Below are 17464 nucleotides of genomic sequence, written 5' to 3'. Positions count from 1 at the left end.
AAGCTGGCACTATCTGCAAATTCCTCGGTCCAGTAATATTCGCTTAATTATTCGGTTAATACTCAACATTAGGAAACTTGTAACGGTTTCTAATTTTTCATAAATCTTTTGAAAGCTAATTCGGCAACATTTTATGAGACATAATTTTATCGAGTTTAGTAGAATATAGGTGCAATGCAATTGATATTATCTGAATTAGTTTTATTTATTTTGAGCGTAGGATTAAAATCATTCGTGTATTTAATTAGCAGGTGGATCTCCTTTTCTCGGAGTACTTAATGTATGGTGATATATTGCATGACTATAAAACGCAAGTCGATATACGATAATCTAACATATGATGCATAAGTGTAAAACACGTGGCTATATAAAGTGTAACTATATGTACACCCAGTGATCTAACAATGCGTAGTAATTTAATATGCGGCAATTTAAGGAGTAGCTGCATAATTTATGGCAATCTAACAGTATACAACGCACGTCGATCTAACACAGTAATATATCGCATAATGATTTGAGACTGACACTATAGATAAAAATAATAGGTGCATAAGTAAAATATATAATGTGTGAGAAGTAATAATATTTTAACAATGTACGAGTTCTTAAATTAAAATGAAGTCAATTATTTTTTATTTCTTCAGAAGGTATATTCTTAGAAATTAGCTTACTCGTAAGAAATCATGGGAATTTACATTTTTTAGTCCATTTTATAGTATAATTTTGTACTAATAACCAATTACTGTTCAATAATTTTATACTGATTGTTTGAGAATGGTTGGACTACTTTGTTCTGTGTCAGTGCAGTACTTTGTGTACAAAATGATTCATGGATTGCACAATATAATAACAGTGGCTAAAGAAAGAACATTCCTTTTTTTATGAATTCCAGGTACATGGTACGAAATAACCAGATACCACGATAAAAGTAATGAATATTCGTTCATAAAAAGATTTATCGGATTCATATATTAAAAGTAAATAAAAAATATTGATTCTCTAAATTAGAAATGTATATTATAAAAATACATATATTAAATCTAAATAAGGCAATTGTATAATAACGTAGAAATGTTTAATTTAAACCAATGTTGTGTTGCAAATATGCTAAATAAAATAATACATTGTATTATATAGCATATATTATGAAATTCTGATATTTTGTAAAACATAAATAAATAGCACATTTCATAATTACTGACATTATTAAAAACATTTCTTGTCTTTTGAGAAAATCTCTTGTATTTTTTGAGAAAAATAATCAAAAATTAATAACAATTCACGCTAGTTAAATAGAGCATTTATTTTTATTTAAAAATGCAATTGAATGATATAAATATTATATAAAGTAATCAGGCCATAATAATGTTAATTACTGAAAGACTCATTATGTTCATTACTTATAAAATACGTACAAGTTTCAAGATCGAATAAGGATAAGAAATTACATACACAATCACATTAAATAACTGCATTAAGCTCAAATAAAAAGTAGCCACACTAAAATCCTACGTAAGTAGTATAAAAGTGTAAAAAATTCAATCTAATCTACCTAAGTAGCAAATTGAAAATGGCAGAATTAAAAGCAGTTCACAAGAAAAAAATTTACTCCATAATATCTAAAAAAAGAGTATTAATCTTTCATGAAGTGCGAATATTAATCTTTCCTGTTTACGGAAACTCAAATATGTAAATGTTACGAAAGTAGTATAAAGTAGCTACTGAGATAAGACTGCCGAAATTAATTTTAGTTCTCACAAAGACTTATCGTGTTTGTGATACCTAAATAAAAAGTATTTATCTTTTGTACAAACCGTGGGTAATGAAACAAGTTCGATGTAATTGTATTAATGCGATAAAACTTTAAGAATGAATTACAATTCTTGGAGAAGTACTGCATTCATAGTAATTACGGTTATGTATATTACATACGTAGGAAGTAATTAATAGTTATATAATACGTTTTATAAACATTGCGCAGACTTTTCTGAGATTATCATTATAGCATTACTAGGATGCTTGGAATGGTATGAAACTATAATTCAGGTAAACACAATATCAATGGGAGGAAATAATCGCTTATATTTGGAGTTATTGATCTGTTATTGGAACGTGTAATTTTATTTATTGCATCCTAAAGATTTTTATTGATTTATCTTCTCAGCAAAAATTTGTTGGAGCAACTGCTGATTTAAGGTCATTTTATTGCTGTCATTAAAAGAATGTTTTATCATACGTTTTGTACAGTAATATATGTATGTACGTCATATGTGCATCATACGTTGTGCACAGTAATATATGTACATCATATGTTGTGTACAGTAATATATGTACATCATATGTACATCATACGTTGTGCATAGTATATGTGCGTCATATGTACATCACACGTTGTGTACAATAATATATGCACATCATATGTACATCATATATTAATAATTGTCATTAAGCATCCCTGAACAAATAGTCAAAATACGAGCTACAAGTCTCCAAAGATTATTAAGAAATTAATACTTGAAAATCTGCAAGTTTAAGAAAATCTGCAACTTCAAAACTAGCACACTTACAAACTTAAGAATTAGAAAATTTATGAACTTAAATTTGGGAACTGAAACCTGACAAATTAGAAAACCTGTATATTAGTAAGTTTGCAAATCTAGAAACTCGAAAACTTCCCGTTTCACTACTGAATCGAACAGTAAAGCATAACTACAAACCAATAAACCATAAAACTACAAAACAGTGAAAAGTCCGTGAACAAAATCCCGCCAATTTTATTAGAGCCAGATGAAGCTTCGGTCGCTCCGGTTACTTGTTCGAATGAGTCGAGTCCATCGCTAGTTCGTAGTACGAGCACGTGTTTCGATCTATCGAGCGGCGCTTTGGACCGTCTGGTTGCGGTGCGGTTTATTCAGTGTCAGTGCTGTTCTCGGCTCGCACACCACTCGGCGGGACAGGGTGTCACACTTATCACCAGCTGACCGTCTTAAGGATATATCGACGTTCGATTGATTTTCAACATCCGTCGGCACTTTTTTCGAAAACGGATCGCTTGGGGAACGCGTACAGATTGACACCGGCCATAGTCGAATGGTACGTATCACCTTAATGTACCATTAATCGACACTCGCGATTGTTAGAACTTAACTAAGAGGAACGTTCTAAATCATTGTAAAGTGGTAATTGAAAATAGCGCGTGAGCGACGCGGTGTCAAACGTTTGCTCGAGAACACGTGTTCACAGAGATGTGTGACTAGATGAAAATTTTCACTGACAAATTGCATTTTAGTCTTAGAGTTGTCGGCTGAAACGGGTAATATTTTCTTGACTGTCAGTTTGTGAAGACTTCCTGTCAGTCTTCACTGGCAAATGATACTTTACTACCGGTGTACACTCGTCACTTAAAATTAAAAACGGTGAAACATAAAATAATTCTTTGTCTCAGGATTTAAAAAGTAGCTTGATTTAAAAAAAGTTTAATGGGTCAAATGTCCCGTTTGAATGTACATTTACTTCTCTGTGACGTTCATTTTCACTCTGAATTTGAAGCAAAAGTCTTCAAAGCATTTTACTGAACAAACACAGTATTTTACTTTTATTTGTTAACATATTTCATTCTTTTGATATGTATTTTACTTTCTAATACGTTTCAGGCTGACTCTTGAATAGTTATCCGAGTTTTTCAACAGCCGCAATCGTTTTTATATGCACAATTGCAAAACTTGACATTTCTTTGATCATTTTTAGTACTGATTTATATGAATAATTTGTCTTAAAAACACGTTTTTCAAAACTGTAATTACGTTCATTCCATTAAGTCCAAGTGACGTTAAGTATGTTTCGCTAAACAGTCGCAATAAACGAGATAATTAATCTGTACAGTGAATTTTTGATCAATTTTTTCAACGTACTCGCTGACGGTTGCGTGTTTGACATCACGCGTAGCAGTTATAACAAGCTTCGTTATTCTAAGTTATCTTTTAGAAAAACCGCGTTATCTATGCTGTCAATAATTGGTGTAGACCCTAAGAAATATTAATTTGAAATTATAATTACAAATATACAATCATATTACATATCGGTGTATATTGAAACAAAGAGTAAATAAAACAAAGAGTGAATATTAATTTCAGAGTTCAGCAAAAATTTTGATCTTACAAAGAAAAAACAATAATTGTCACTTACATGAACTTTGTTAAATAGTACATAATATTCCTCAAAAACCAATGCAATTTTAAATATTTCTCAACAGTGAATTATTTTGCAAGTTTGTGCATTTTCAAATACTTTTATTTGACGTGACTAAGTCACACGCTAGTTTCTCACCTTTCCTTCAAACTCAAGGATGATTTACAAAGAAAATTTGCAATTTTCGACTATTCGTTGCATGAATTGTCAATGGAATAGGTAATCAGTTCAAGAGAACGGCTAAAGAATTTTGATCAGATTTAAATTGCGAGTATACTAATTTTTTGTAACGTTTCCGACTTTGTTACGAATCGCGTTTAGAATACTCGAAAAGCAATTTCTTTTAATTTTAATCTTTTTACTTCGCTTTGTGTCGTTGTTTATCGAAGAACATGAAAGAACATTCATCAATATTAATCTTTATCCAGCCTCAAATTGAATATTCATGACGCTATTTACAGGTGCATACGTTTGAATAATTTGTCAAAAACCAAATTTCAACTGATCCTTTGTTCTTATATCCTTTGTTTCTTATCTACAAATTTTATGTACTTTTTTCATTGATCTTCATTTCATCTTCATTTTCATTGATATTTATGTAAAATCTATGATTTGTAAATGATTCGAAGAGCAATGTTTTAGAAAGTGGTGTTAGCCTTCCGAAGAGAAACAACTTCCTACACGCACGTGTTTCTCGATAGTGACAGAGATATTTGAACTTCATGTTTTATAGAAATTTCTTTTTTGTTATACAACTTTCTTTCCCTCTAACGATTTATCATCTGAAAAAATATTTTTTCAATGACTGTACAGGAGAAGGTATAATAGTTCGTAAAGAGGAAGAGAAAGTTTGAAAATGGAATAGATTCAATCTTAATTATTTTATCAAAGTGTTTACATATCTAGAGATTAATTTGAGGAGGCATGCAATAAATTTAAGGCCGCCATTTTAGTAGTTGTATTCTTTGCATGAAGTTCTTTGCTTCCGTTTATTGTGTGATACTGGATATATTTTGAAAAATAAATTTTGTCTGTATACAATAAGTTATTATTTTCATGTTGAATCAGTAATTCTTTAGAAATGATTGGTATTAGATTTTTAATTTCTTTTAATAATACATTTTCTTTTCAATGTCATCTTCCAGTGGTTTCTACATCACCAGTGGATCATGAATATTTCTGAATATAAAACTTCCAAATTCCTCAATTTAAGCTTTAGAATTCTGACTTCTCTTAATTTTACACGCTTTGCTGGATTTTTACGCTTTTTGACATAGGTACATAAACAATTCTAAATTTCTCAATTTTTAAACATTAGGGTTTGCTTTGGGACTTCAGAGTTTTATAACTCTTGAATTTTAGAAATTCTAAACTTTACGATTTTAGGAGTTTGACACTTTAAAATTTGTTAATTCTGGTGCTTAAAATTTTTGAAGTATTTAAATACGTAAATTTTATGAAATCTTATGATAATGAATTTTCTAAAGGTATTTTCTGAAGAGTAACATTTAAACAAGACTGAGAAATTAATCACTTCGGTACAAGACATATATCTGTTACTACACCTGACAAAAATTTTAAAAACAAGGAACAAAGTTTTTCAAAGCAGAAACCTAGTCGTAACGAGTTTCGAAGAGCCTCGACTTTCTCGTACATTAAACGTGAGAGATCATTCAGCGCGCAGGAGAGAGTGAACGGATTCCGTGTAAGAGCATAAAATAGCCAATCGTGAGATACAATTTTCCTGAAATTCTTTGTTGAACGTGCTTAGCAATGCATGCAAGAATCTCTGTTTATCGGCAAAAAACATCGTATTTTCACGCACAGTTCGTTAAAGAAATGTCTCGTAAAAGACCAAAGTTTAGAAACAAGGGGCATTCACTTTTTTCTTATAACAAAGTTCCTTCCGTGTCGTACAAATTTCTCCATCCGTTCCGTGCAAGAAGCAGCAATTTTCTGCGTCTTTTTATTATTTTATCTTCATATTCTTTGACGAGGATGTTGCATGCAGCACGGTGATTAGTCGCACGACATACGAGTTTTTAAAATGGTGGTTGAACCAATGATTATTTACGTTATTTGCATCTGATGTATAAAAAAAGAGATAATTATGTTTATAGTAGTAATTAATACGTTGACACGTCGAATATACAGTTCGAACATAATAAGCACTTAAATAATTAAAACATTACTTTTCAAACAGAGTGTGCTCTTTATATAATTAATATTTAAACGGACGTAATTAATGTCACTTCGTTCTTTAACAAACACACACTGAGATATCGTTTAATTCGTTATTGTGTTGTAGGATGTTCAATCAATTTTTGTCCGTATTCAGAGTAGTTTCTCCTTAACACTTTAACACGTTGATTGCCACAACGAAAATGGACGCGTATAGTAACGTTGTAAAGCTATTCAAGACTCTATGATTCAATTTTGTAACGTAGGTTTTCAATTTTGTTGCCTTTCATTGTCAATATAGTACTTGGCTATGTTAGATGTCTTCCTTGCTTAATTACTTTTAATTATTATATCGGAAATTTTCTAGGTATTGCAAAATTTTTGAATACTAAAATGCAAACATTTCAAACATTTTGATGAAATCTTCAGGGTTTAAGTTTACAAAATTTTTAAGTATTATAATGTAAACATTTCAAACATTTTGATGAAATCTTCAGGGTTTAAGTTTACAAAATTTTTAAGTATTATAATGTAAACATTTCAAACATTTTGATGAAATCTTCAGGGTATAAGTTTGCAAAATTTTTGAATACTAAAATGTAAACATTTCAAACATTTTGGTGAAATCTGCAAAGTATAAGTTTGCAAAATTTTTGAATGCTAAAATGTAAAAATTTCAAACACTATTCAATCTGAAATCATGCTTTATGATTATAATTTCATGGAATTATAATTTAAACCCATAAAGATTAATTCCTCAACAGATTTTATATTTCTCTACCTCAGTAGTTAAAACGTTCCTCTAGCAAAATAACCTGTAGACTATAAATTCAACACTTTCCCCATTCTACAAATACTGAAGATTCTTTCCAACGATATTAACACTCTAAAATAATTAAAGTTCCAAATTAAGTTCGCGTGACTAAAACGTGTCGTTAATAAGCAGTAAGCAACCGTTATCAGCTCCTTGACAATCGGCTAAACAGCGGAAAGCTACAAAAGTACAGTTAAAAAAAAAATCTACCTAATGCACGTCGAATTGTTAGAGCAAGTGAGACCTTTCTATACCACACCGTTTCTTATCCGGCTGACACACTTATTTTTTTCCTTTGCAGACTCCCAAGTAAGATATTCGACTCTTTCCAATGATGAAATTACTAGCTGGCGTGGAAGAGGTGAGCGATCAAAACGAAAAGAAGCAGAGCGATGAGCAGTCCCACAACAATAATCATGAGAAACAACCGAATACAGATATCGTACAAGAGACGGTCAAGCTACTCACTGATGAGGTAAATACACCTTTTAACTTTTGCTGCTGCACAAAATGGTTCCATTAATCCATTTTATCTTACACCATTTTATAATTGTGACTGAATTTATTTGCTGCGATGAATTTTTCTTGAAAGGTCAACCGAAAACGTAGTAAATCGATATCGAATTAATTTTTAAACTGATGAATTTTTGACGCTTTTCTATTAATGGAGGAAGACGTCAAAATTAAAAAATGTGTGTCCACGTGTATTCACGTTTTTTAAGACACAATTACTTTATTTATATACTTTGTTTATACTGCATGATTGTTGAACTATACTTTGTGAGAGGATTAATTTTATTTCACTTTAAAAAGACAATAGAAAAATATTCTAGGAATTAAAATAAGAAAAGAGGTCATAATCTAATTTATATAGTATTCGTAACCACTTAACCTATGATTTTTTAGATACATCACTTATTACTAAAATGTTAAGATGAAATGTTATTTTAGCTTTAATTATTCAAATGGAGATTTTTAGTTCTTCAAATTACAATTGTATTGAGTTCAAATTTACATTCTTATGCAAACATGACTTATGCCACGTTTGAACTGTAACGTGCGTCACGTGTCTGACTTTACATTAAAAGTCAAGAGATTAAACTTAATTTTCTGCTATAATTAAAAGGCTTCTAGCTTCATAAATAACACAAAATGGCAAAACTGAGTACGTGTGAAAAACAAATTGCATTTACGATTTAATAGTGATGGGTTTAATAGTGAACTACAATTTTGTCAAATAGAAATTCGTGAAGACAGTATTATGTTGAAGTAAGAAAATATATCTTTACAACAATCTAGATGGTTGATTTCTAAACTGGAAACAGTAAAAACCGCCGTTGTTTTTTAACAAAACGGAAGAAAGATTGTGGTCACATACGTCCATATTTGTGGCTCTCGACTTTCACTCTGAACAGCCTATAATTAACTAAATCATATGGTAATTCTCATAACAATCGTATTCATGCTCCATTTCTTTAGAACAGTTTTGCAAAACATTGTCGTGTGTTTACGACTGCGCAGGTTATTCACATCTTCGACTCTCCGTTTCTTATTCGATTTGCATCAAGGTTAAACACTGAATTTCTAACGTGAGTAGCAAATCATTGTCATCGAAAAGGTTATAACTTAATACGAATACGTTCGTATATGTCCAAAGTAAAAACATATTCTACACTCTTGAATAAATAAACAAAACTCTTATAATTTAAATGTAGTATTTATAAACAATTAGCTCTATAAAAATAAGAGTATTAAAGTCACAAGAATACACATTGCTGATGGCACTAGACGTAGAAAATTTGAAAAGCAAATTAAGCTTTAATATTCTTTAGAAACATAATTTTGAAATCTTGAATATGAAACACGTGTACAATAATGCGGTAATTAGAGTTACTAATATGAATTGTATTACACATATTTACTATTTACACTCATATTTACTATTTTACTATTACACTCGTGTTTACTGTTTAATGTTTAATGACAGCCAAGATTAATAATACATTTTTACTTGTAATAATTTAACAATGCTAATCATCTATTATGTCATAGTGAAGTTTTTGAATAAATTATATTAAGTTCTTAAATTATCAATGAAATTTTTTAGTTTTTAGTATCTTCAATACATGTACATGTATGATCAATATTTTACATGTACAATATTTATTGCTACAATGTGTACAATAAATGTAATATGGAGTTATAGGTGTTTGATAGACAAAACCTTCTTCAAAAATCTTATTTCAAGTGTTCTTATTTTACTCGCTTAACTAATATACTGTCGTAGTACCTTTGAAAAAATGAAACGATAATATGTATAATTATCACTCAGTTTAAATTGCAGTTCCGAACTACAATTATCCTAAATTCTACAACACGTGTAATTATGCAGTCTTGCGTATGTCGTCGCGAAATTTTTAAACATCGCAATAGTTCTGTAAAATATGAGGACTATTTCAAAGGTTTGTTATATATTGTGTCATAAACTAAGTGTACTTTAGATATATATACACCGAAGTGTCACACTCTAAAAACATTTAACAGATAATATATTCTGCAATAAAATTAGTAATTTTTATTTAAACTTTTTCTATCATTGTAGAAATTAAATTATATTATTTTATGTGGTGTGCTTGCAAGTTAGAGTACGACGAAAGATTAAGAGTTCAAGTTAATCAAACTTAATTTACAACTTCTGTAAAATTTTGAAATCTTGAAATTTTGAAGTTTTGTCATACATTACTGTAACATAAACAGAACTTTAGATATACAGCAAATATCTCAAAAAAATTTAAGAGGGAAGATATACTACAATAAAGCTAATAGCTCTATAAACTACTTCCTCCATAACAAAGTTTAAATTATATAAATTTCATGTTATATTACTTTATACCACATATTCGGAACTTTAGATATACAGCAAATATCTCAACAAAATTTAAGAGGGAAGATATACTACAATAAAACTAATAGCTGTATAGACTACTTCCTCCATAATAAAATTTGAATTACGTATATTTCATATTATATTACTTTATACCACATATTCGCAACTTTAGATATACAGCAAATATCTCAACAAAATTTAACAGGGAATATATACTACAATAAAACTAATAGCTGTATAAACTACTTCCACCATAACAAAGTTTAAATTACATAAATGTCATGTTATATTACTTTATACCACATATTCGCAACTTTAGCTATACAGCAAATATCTCAAAATAATTTAACAGGGAATGCATCTTACAATAAAACTAATAACCCAATAGACTACTTCCTCCATAATAAATTTTGAATTACATAAATTTCATATTATATTACTTTATATCACATATTCGCAACTGAACGCAAGAGTTAAGGGTTAAGCACAGTATCCGCCATTTTCTCGTAAAGATCTCGAAACTTTGCGGCGACACTTACACGAGATATCCTGTATCTGTCGCGGAAGAGCATGATGCTGTAGTGATACAGTGTAACACGGTTACTAGTATAGCGAAGTGAAAAATCGATTTCGCTAGTGAAAGATACGCAGCGAAGGCGAAGAAGAAAGCCCGCGGTATAAACTTGACACACTGAGATGAAAGGCAAGTACCGTTGCGACCTACTTCACAGCTTTCGCATCTTTGGGTAGCAACTTCGAAATAACATCCTAAAATCTTTTATGTGGTATAATTATAGGAGCAATCAAGTATTGCATGAAAAATTGATTAGTGGGAGGTGAAATCTTCGGAGTATCTTTGACTCTTTCGGAGGAAGTCGCGCGAATTTGAACAGGTGTAGTTAGATGCGGTCACTGCACTTTGGTTTCGATCGCTCTTTTCTGCTGCTGTGAAATAAAAGATTTCGTTTGCAATTTTTTGCGGTGATAATATGATGACAACTCATTTCTTTTTTAGGAAAAAGAATCTACTTCTATCATCTACTTCTACTTTTATCATTTTTAGATTTAAGAACAATTTTTTTTGTAAACGTTAAGATTTAAATACTGAAATTTGTGTATTTATAGCTTCAACATTTTGCATTGACAAATCTATTTTTCAAACTTAAGAATTTGTTAATTTTTGAATATTGAAATTCACACATTTTTAGTTTCAATGTTCCGAATTTACAAATTTACGAATTTATAGAATTTACAAATTTACAAATTTACGAATTTATAGAATTTACAAATTTGCAAATTCACAAACTTAAAGTTTAGAAATTAAAGAATTTACAGGTCTTCAAATTTTCGACTTGAAATTTTCTTCAATTTCAAGAAGGCGCATACCATAATTTTGCAAAATTCTAACTTTCACAACCACATGTAATTGATCAAATTTTAATCCTAAACTTTGTAATGTCATATGCTGTTCTAAGATCAAAATTTAAATATTTTAGAAAGAGAATTTTGTACATGTTAAATGAAGCACACAATTTTCTTCAGGTGTACCCACCTGCCAGAAAGCTTGAAGATTCGCCGATCCATGGTAAAGTTACGCACGAAGATGAAGAGAAAATGAAACGTCTTCTTTCTTACAAAGAAGCTCCTGAATATCTTCAGCACAACCCGTATATTCGTCGTGGATATCGAGGCTATCTTACCACAAAGTTATGCGTCGAAAGGTTTGTAACTTTTATTACTAACTTTTTAATATGATTTGCAAAGAACTTTATACAATTTTTAAACACATGTTCATTATCATATACAATATTTTGTCAAAAGTGTGACTGCTTTTATTACTTTAAGAAACTATATAAAAACACAGAATACCACATGAGATATTTATTTGTAAATACCTTAATTATTTCAAATACTTTATTCAATTAAAATTGTTCGGTAAAAACACAGACTTGTGTAAATAGTAAATATTGCAATTTTTCTCAATTTTCTTTTAAAGATATAAAAAGTATATCAAACGATAAAAAACTTAAAATTTATTTGTTTTAAAAAAAAACTGACGTACCAGGCATAAGAAACATATTTGAATACGTTGTTTGAATATGAATATAAATAAATCTAGTTATTCATAATTGATCAAAACTAACTCATAATTGATATAGTTTGGTATATTTTATTGACGAAAATGAAATATTTCAGCATATTCTGGTGGACAAACGAGACAGTAAACATATGGAGCCACATATTTGGGTGGATGCTGTTTTTCGGTCTGACCTTGTACGACCTTTGTTTGCTGAATATTCATGCACCCATGGGTGACAAAGTCATAGTGACTCTTTTACTAATCTGTTTCCAGGTAATGTTCACAAATATTTATCCATTTTGTCTGTTTGATCAAGTTATTACTTTATGGAATTTTAGATTTTGAGAATTTCAGAATTTGCAGGTTTGGGTGTGTGGGAATTTGTGAACTTGAGAATTTTGGGGTGTGGAAATTTGAGAATTTGCAGATTTGGGAAATTGAGAATTTGGGGATGTCGAAATTTGGGTGTTTGAGAATTTGGGAACGTGAGAATTTGGGGTTGTGAAAATTTGGGTATTTGAGAATTTGGGGATGCAGAAATTTGGGTATTTGAAAATTTGGCAACGTGAGAATTTGGGGGTGTGGAAATTTGGGTATTTGAGAATTTGGGAACGTGGGAATTTGGGGATGTAGAAATTTGGGTATTTGAGAATTTGGGAACGTGAGAATTTGGGGGTGTGGAAATTTGGGTATTTGAGAATTTGGGAACGTGGGAATTTAGGGATGTGAAAATTTGAAAAATTGAGAATTTGGGAATGTAGGAATTTGGGGACGTGAGAATTTGGGGATGTGGAAATTTGGGTATTTGAGAATTTGGGAACGTGGGAATTTGGGGATGTAGAAATTTGGGTATTTGAGAATTTGGGAACGTGAGAATTTGGGGGTGTGGAAATTTGGGTATTTGAGAATTTGGAAGCGTGGGAATTTAGGGATGTGAAAATTTGAAAAATTGAGAATTTGGGAATGTAGGAATTTGGGGACGTGGGAATTTGGGAATGTGGAAATTTGAAAAATTGAAAATTTGGGAACTTGAGAATTTGGGGACGGGAGAATTTGAAGATGTGAAAATTTGAAAAATTGAGAATTTGGGAGTTTGGAAATTTGAAAAATTGAGAATTTGGGTATTTGAGAATTTGTGAACGTGGAAAGAGTATTTGAGAGGGTTAATTCTGTCTTCACAAAAACTGTAATTTCAAAACTGTTTCAGGCTTGCATGATATTATCGTCGGTGTACCATACATTCTCCTGTCGAAGCGAAAAGGATTACTGGCGTTTCTTATCGTTCGATTTATTTGGCATCGCGCTGAGCCTTCTGTCGATATACATGTCTGGAGTTTATTACGCTTTCTGGTGTCACAAGGTGAACAAAATTATGTAACTGAATATTGGATCAATACGCAATGTAAAACTCGTAACACTTAAAGCTTGTCGTTTCCAATATCTTACATCTACGTATCTTTAGTTATTCAATCATTTCTTTACTTATGTAAATTATTCAAATTTCTGTACTCATCATTTCTGAACAATGGAAACTTGCCACAAATGATAATCGTAATTTTACCACATAATTTGTCCACTCAAAACTTTTCGTTTGCAATATCTTACATCCACGTATCTTTAGTTGTTTAATTATTTCTTTACTTATTTAAATTATTCAAGTTTCTGAAGGGTCCATTTTTAAACCCTGGAAATTTGACATAAATGATAATTGTAATTTTACCACATAATTTGTTCATTTAAAACTTTTCGTTTGCAATATCTTACATCCACATATCTTTAGTTATTCAATTATTTCCTTAGTTATACAAATTTCTGAAGCGTCCATTTCTAAACCCTGGAAATTTGCAGTAAGTGATAATCGTAATTTTACCACAGAATCGTAATTTGTCCACAGGAGCTGCAGAGTTTTTATCTAATAACCGTGCTGGCCATTTTCGTATTCGCAATGATCCTACAAATGCTGGATATTGATGGAAATATCAAGCTAGTCGTTTTTGTCGCATGGGCAGCTTATGGAGTGCTGCCAACGTTGCATTGGAGCATTGCTATGGGCGGGATGGACAACCCGATCGTTAGAATGTTACTTCCAAGGGTATTAGGAATGTATGTCATTAGTGGTGGAGCATTTGTTATTTATTTGAGCAAAATACCAGAACGATTTTGTCCAGGTAATTCCAGACGATTGAAAGCCTAATCATTATTCGATTTTATGATATTATGTTTGCGACCAGTATGGTTGCAGTTCAGTTAACTTCAACAACCATTAGATCATTCAACAACCGTTTACGTATTTGAAGATTCATTTGATCCACAAAATATAGGAGAATTTTTAAAGAATTTATTTAACGAAAATTATGAACTTTATGTGTTTGAAGCAATGGCCAACATTTTTACAAGAGTTTTTATTAATTTACTGAATTGCTACTGATGTTCCTTAAAAGAATGCTTTATTATTATTCGATTTTATGATATTGTGGTTACGACCAATGTGGTTGCAGTTCAGTTAACTTCAACAATAATTTGATCAAACATTTATGTGTTTGAAGATTCATTTGATGTACAAAATATAGGAGAATTTTTTAAGAATTTATTTAACGAAAATTATGAACTTAATGTGTTTGAAGCAATGACCAATATTTTCAAAAGAATTTTTATTAAAAATTTACTGAATTACTACTGATGTCCCTTAAAAGGATTTATCAAGCACATCCCTAACATCTAAATTTAAAAACCGAAAGTTTGGTTTCACTTTTAGTGTCGCTTCACTGTTTTTTGTACCAAAAATATACTATTATTTCAGGAAAAAACAGTCAAACTTTTTCTGTGTAATAATTTTATTTGTTAGAAGGTGACCTTGAAACCTCTTTCCATGTTTATTCGCTTCAACAAGTTAATTTATTGAAAAATACTCCTTTGAATACTGTTTAATTTAATTCTTGTTTTATATAAAATATTTTTGTTACGTTTTGCACATCTAATTTTGTAAATAGTTTTATTATAATAATAGTTTTAATTGTCATGAATTTATATGTAATATAATTTTAAATTTTATATTTGTTTGTTTTAAATTAAAGGTTGGGTGGATTATATCGGTTCCTCTCATCAATGGTGGCATCTATTAGTGGTATTGGCTCTTTACTATTGGCACAATACTGGAATGCTCTATGTGGAATACAGAATGAATCATGGCTGTCCAAGCAACATAAAATTATTATGACATACGGAGTCTGACGGCCATTCAGGTACGATATATGACCCCTTGTAACGATGACGACGAACTAAGAATAATAAATGAATTTCGATAAACAAACACTGTAGAAAATATGTTTTTCTTTTTTTGTGACATTTCGTTCCTTAAATCATTACTTTGTCATGCATACTTATCATTATTAAGGCTAAGTGGGCTGTGAGGCAAAGATATTGAAATTGAGGAATTTGGGAATTTGGAGGTGTGATAGTTTGAAGATTTAAGAATTTGGGAATTTGGAAATTAAGAAATTTAGGATTTAGAAATTTGGGTATTTGAGGATTTGGGGATTTAGGGATTTGGGGATTTGGGGATTTGGGGATTTGGGGATTTGGGGATTTAAGGATTTGGGGTTTTGGGGATTTGGGAATTTGAGGATTTGGGGTTTTGGGGATTTGGGGATTTGGGGATTTGGGGTTTTGGGGATTTGGGGATTTGGAGATTTGGGAATTTGGGGTTTTGGGGATTTGGAGAATTAGAAATTTGAGGATTTGGGAATTTAGAGATTTGGAAATTTAAGGATTTGGGGGATTTGGAGAATTGGAAATTTGCGGATGTGGGAATTTGAGAATCTGGGGATTTGAGGATTTGGGGATTTGGAGATATTGAAATTTGAGGGTTTGGGACTTTGAAGATTTGGGAATTTAGAGATTTGAAAATTTGAGGATTTGAAAATTTAAGGATTTGGGGGATTTGGAGAATTGGAAATTTGAGGATTTTGGAATCGAGGAATCTGAGAATTTAAGATTTTAAAATGTGGAAATTTGGGAACCTAGGAATTAGAATCTTGGCAATTTTAAAATAACTAGAAATAAAATACCACCCAAACTGTCATCCACAAAAAATTCTCCAATACACAATAGACTTCACACATTCCATACATTAATTGTCATCCACACATTCCAAGTTACATCACCCTCGATCCAAATACGCACCTCCACATAACTTAATACCACTTAATTTTCGCATTACACCTTGCTATATTTACCTACAATATTCAATAATTAATTACACAACTAAACTACATAAAATATCTTTCGTATGTTACAGGCTACGGTTTTAATATGGAATGTGCTTGCGCTATGGAATTCAATGTTTGGTCGTCAGAATACTACAACAAGCTACCATTTTATAGTAGTGAGACGTCCACAACTTGTGCAAACGAGAATCCATTACTGACGTATTATCAGCGACAAACATTTTAATTCCACCTAGTGTTAAGCAAGTGATAAACGAAACAATAATAATGCCAATTGTTTAACATGTTCGTGACGTGTTAAAATTTCTTAAATTTTCTTTAACCACCCGGGTGGTTCCCGTCGTGAACGTGTTAAATCTAACGCGACCTTGCGTTGGTAATTTTTATTTATTTTGTATTTATAAATTTTAAATAGATGTATTGAATACCCCTCTTTTTTTTACTTCTTCTTTCGTAACCTGTTTAAATATTTAATGCCTTGTAATAAAATTTGTAGATTCTGTTATTGAGAATACTCTGTTATTTATAGATACGGTTACCAATATTATTATGGGTAAAAACTATTAAAGTTGATAAAATAGTTACCACTACAAGATAAAATAATATACAGTAATATTCAGGGGCTTTGTTATTACAACATTGTATTACAAAAGTTGTAACATGTTGTATTTTGACGACACGTGAGAATATTTTGTACAGATGGAAATTTTTCCAATTTTTGGATATAAAAAATACAGTGACGAAATTTTCAACATATCACTGGATCTCGTTTTCCCGTAGATTTCTATGGCTTTCTAAGAACGTTTGCACGATTTAAAAACTGTTTATAATTCATTTGTTAACAGTTAACTATATTCATGTTAATTATTTATGCACTACCGAAACAGGCATTGTACGCATGACTAAATAATTTATTTTATTTAAAAAGAAAGAAGTAAAAATATAAAAAATTGTAAAATAAAATTCAGATATGTATTCTTAAGATTTTATGTTACAAAATAAATTCTGTCTTGGTTGTTTAACCTGTGAACATTGTTTTTATCCTTTATTGTTGTACAAAATTTTATTTTTGAATAAAATGCAAGCTG

The 17464-nt window shown here is 30.6% G+C and overlaps 1 protein-coding gene across 1 annotated transcript; it reads left to right on the top strand.

The window, feature by feature from the left end:
- The first annotated feature begins 2903 nt into the window (after positions 1 to 2903).
- LOC100874623 (progestin and adipoQ receptor family member 3) lies at positions 2904 to 17398 on the top strand. Its single transcript, XM_012286604.2, has 8 exons — positions 2904 to 3093; positions 7485 to 7658; positions 11613 to 11791; positions 12267 to 12423; positions 13358 to 13510; positions 14045 to 14318; positions 15225 to 15392; positions 16448 to 17398. The coding sequence occupies exons 2-7, from the start codon at positions 7515 to 7517 to the stop codon at positions 15365 to 15367; spliced, it is 1050 nt and encodes a 349-aa protein (XP_012141994.1). The 5' UTR covers positions 2904 to 3093; positions 7485 to 7514; the 3' UTR covers positions 15368 to 15392; positions 16448 to 17398.
- Positions 17399 to 17464: the final 66 nt, after the last annotated feature.

This window comes from Megachile rotundata, chromosome 7 (assembly GCF_050947335.1).
Source record: "Megachile rotundata isolate GNS110a chromosome 7, iyMegRotu1, whole genome shotgun sequence".
Classification (NCBI taxonomy): Eukaryota; Metazoa; Arthropoda; class Insecta; order Hymenoptera; family Megachilidae; genus Megachile; species Megachile rotundata.
The sequence above is the reverse complement of the archived record's forward strand: the minus strand, read 5'-3'. Positions and strand labels throughout refer to the sequence as shown.

Bases quoted from the DNA above. Each gene is read 5' to 3' on its own strand.
- LOC100874623 (XM_012286604.2), top strand. From the start codon at position 7,515: ATGATGAAATTACTAGCTGGCGTGGAAGAGGTGAGCGATCAAAACGAA. The intron at 7,659-11,612 runs GTAAATACACCT...AATTTTCTTCAG, and splicing joins TCAAGCTACTCACTGATGAG to GTGTACCCACCTGCCAGAAA. The intron at 11,792-12,266 runs GTTTGTAACTTT...GAAATATTTCAG, and splicing joins ACAAAGTTATGCGTCGAAAG to CATATTCTGGTGGACAAACG.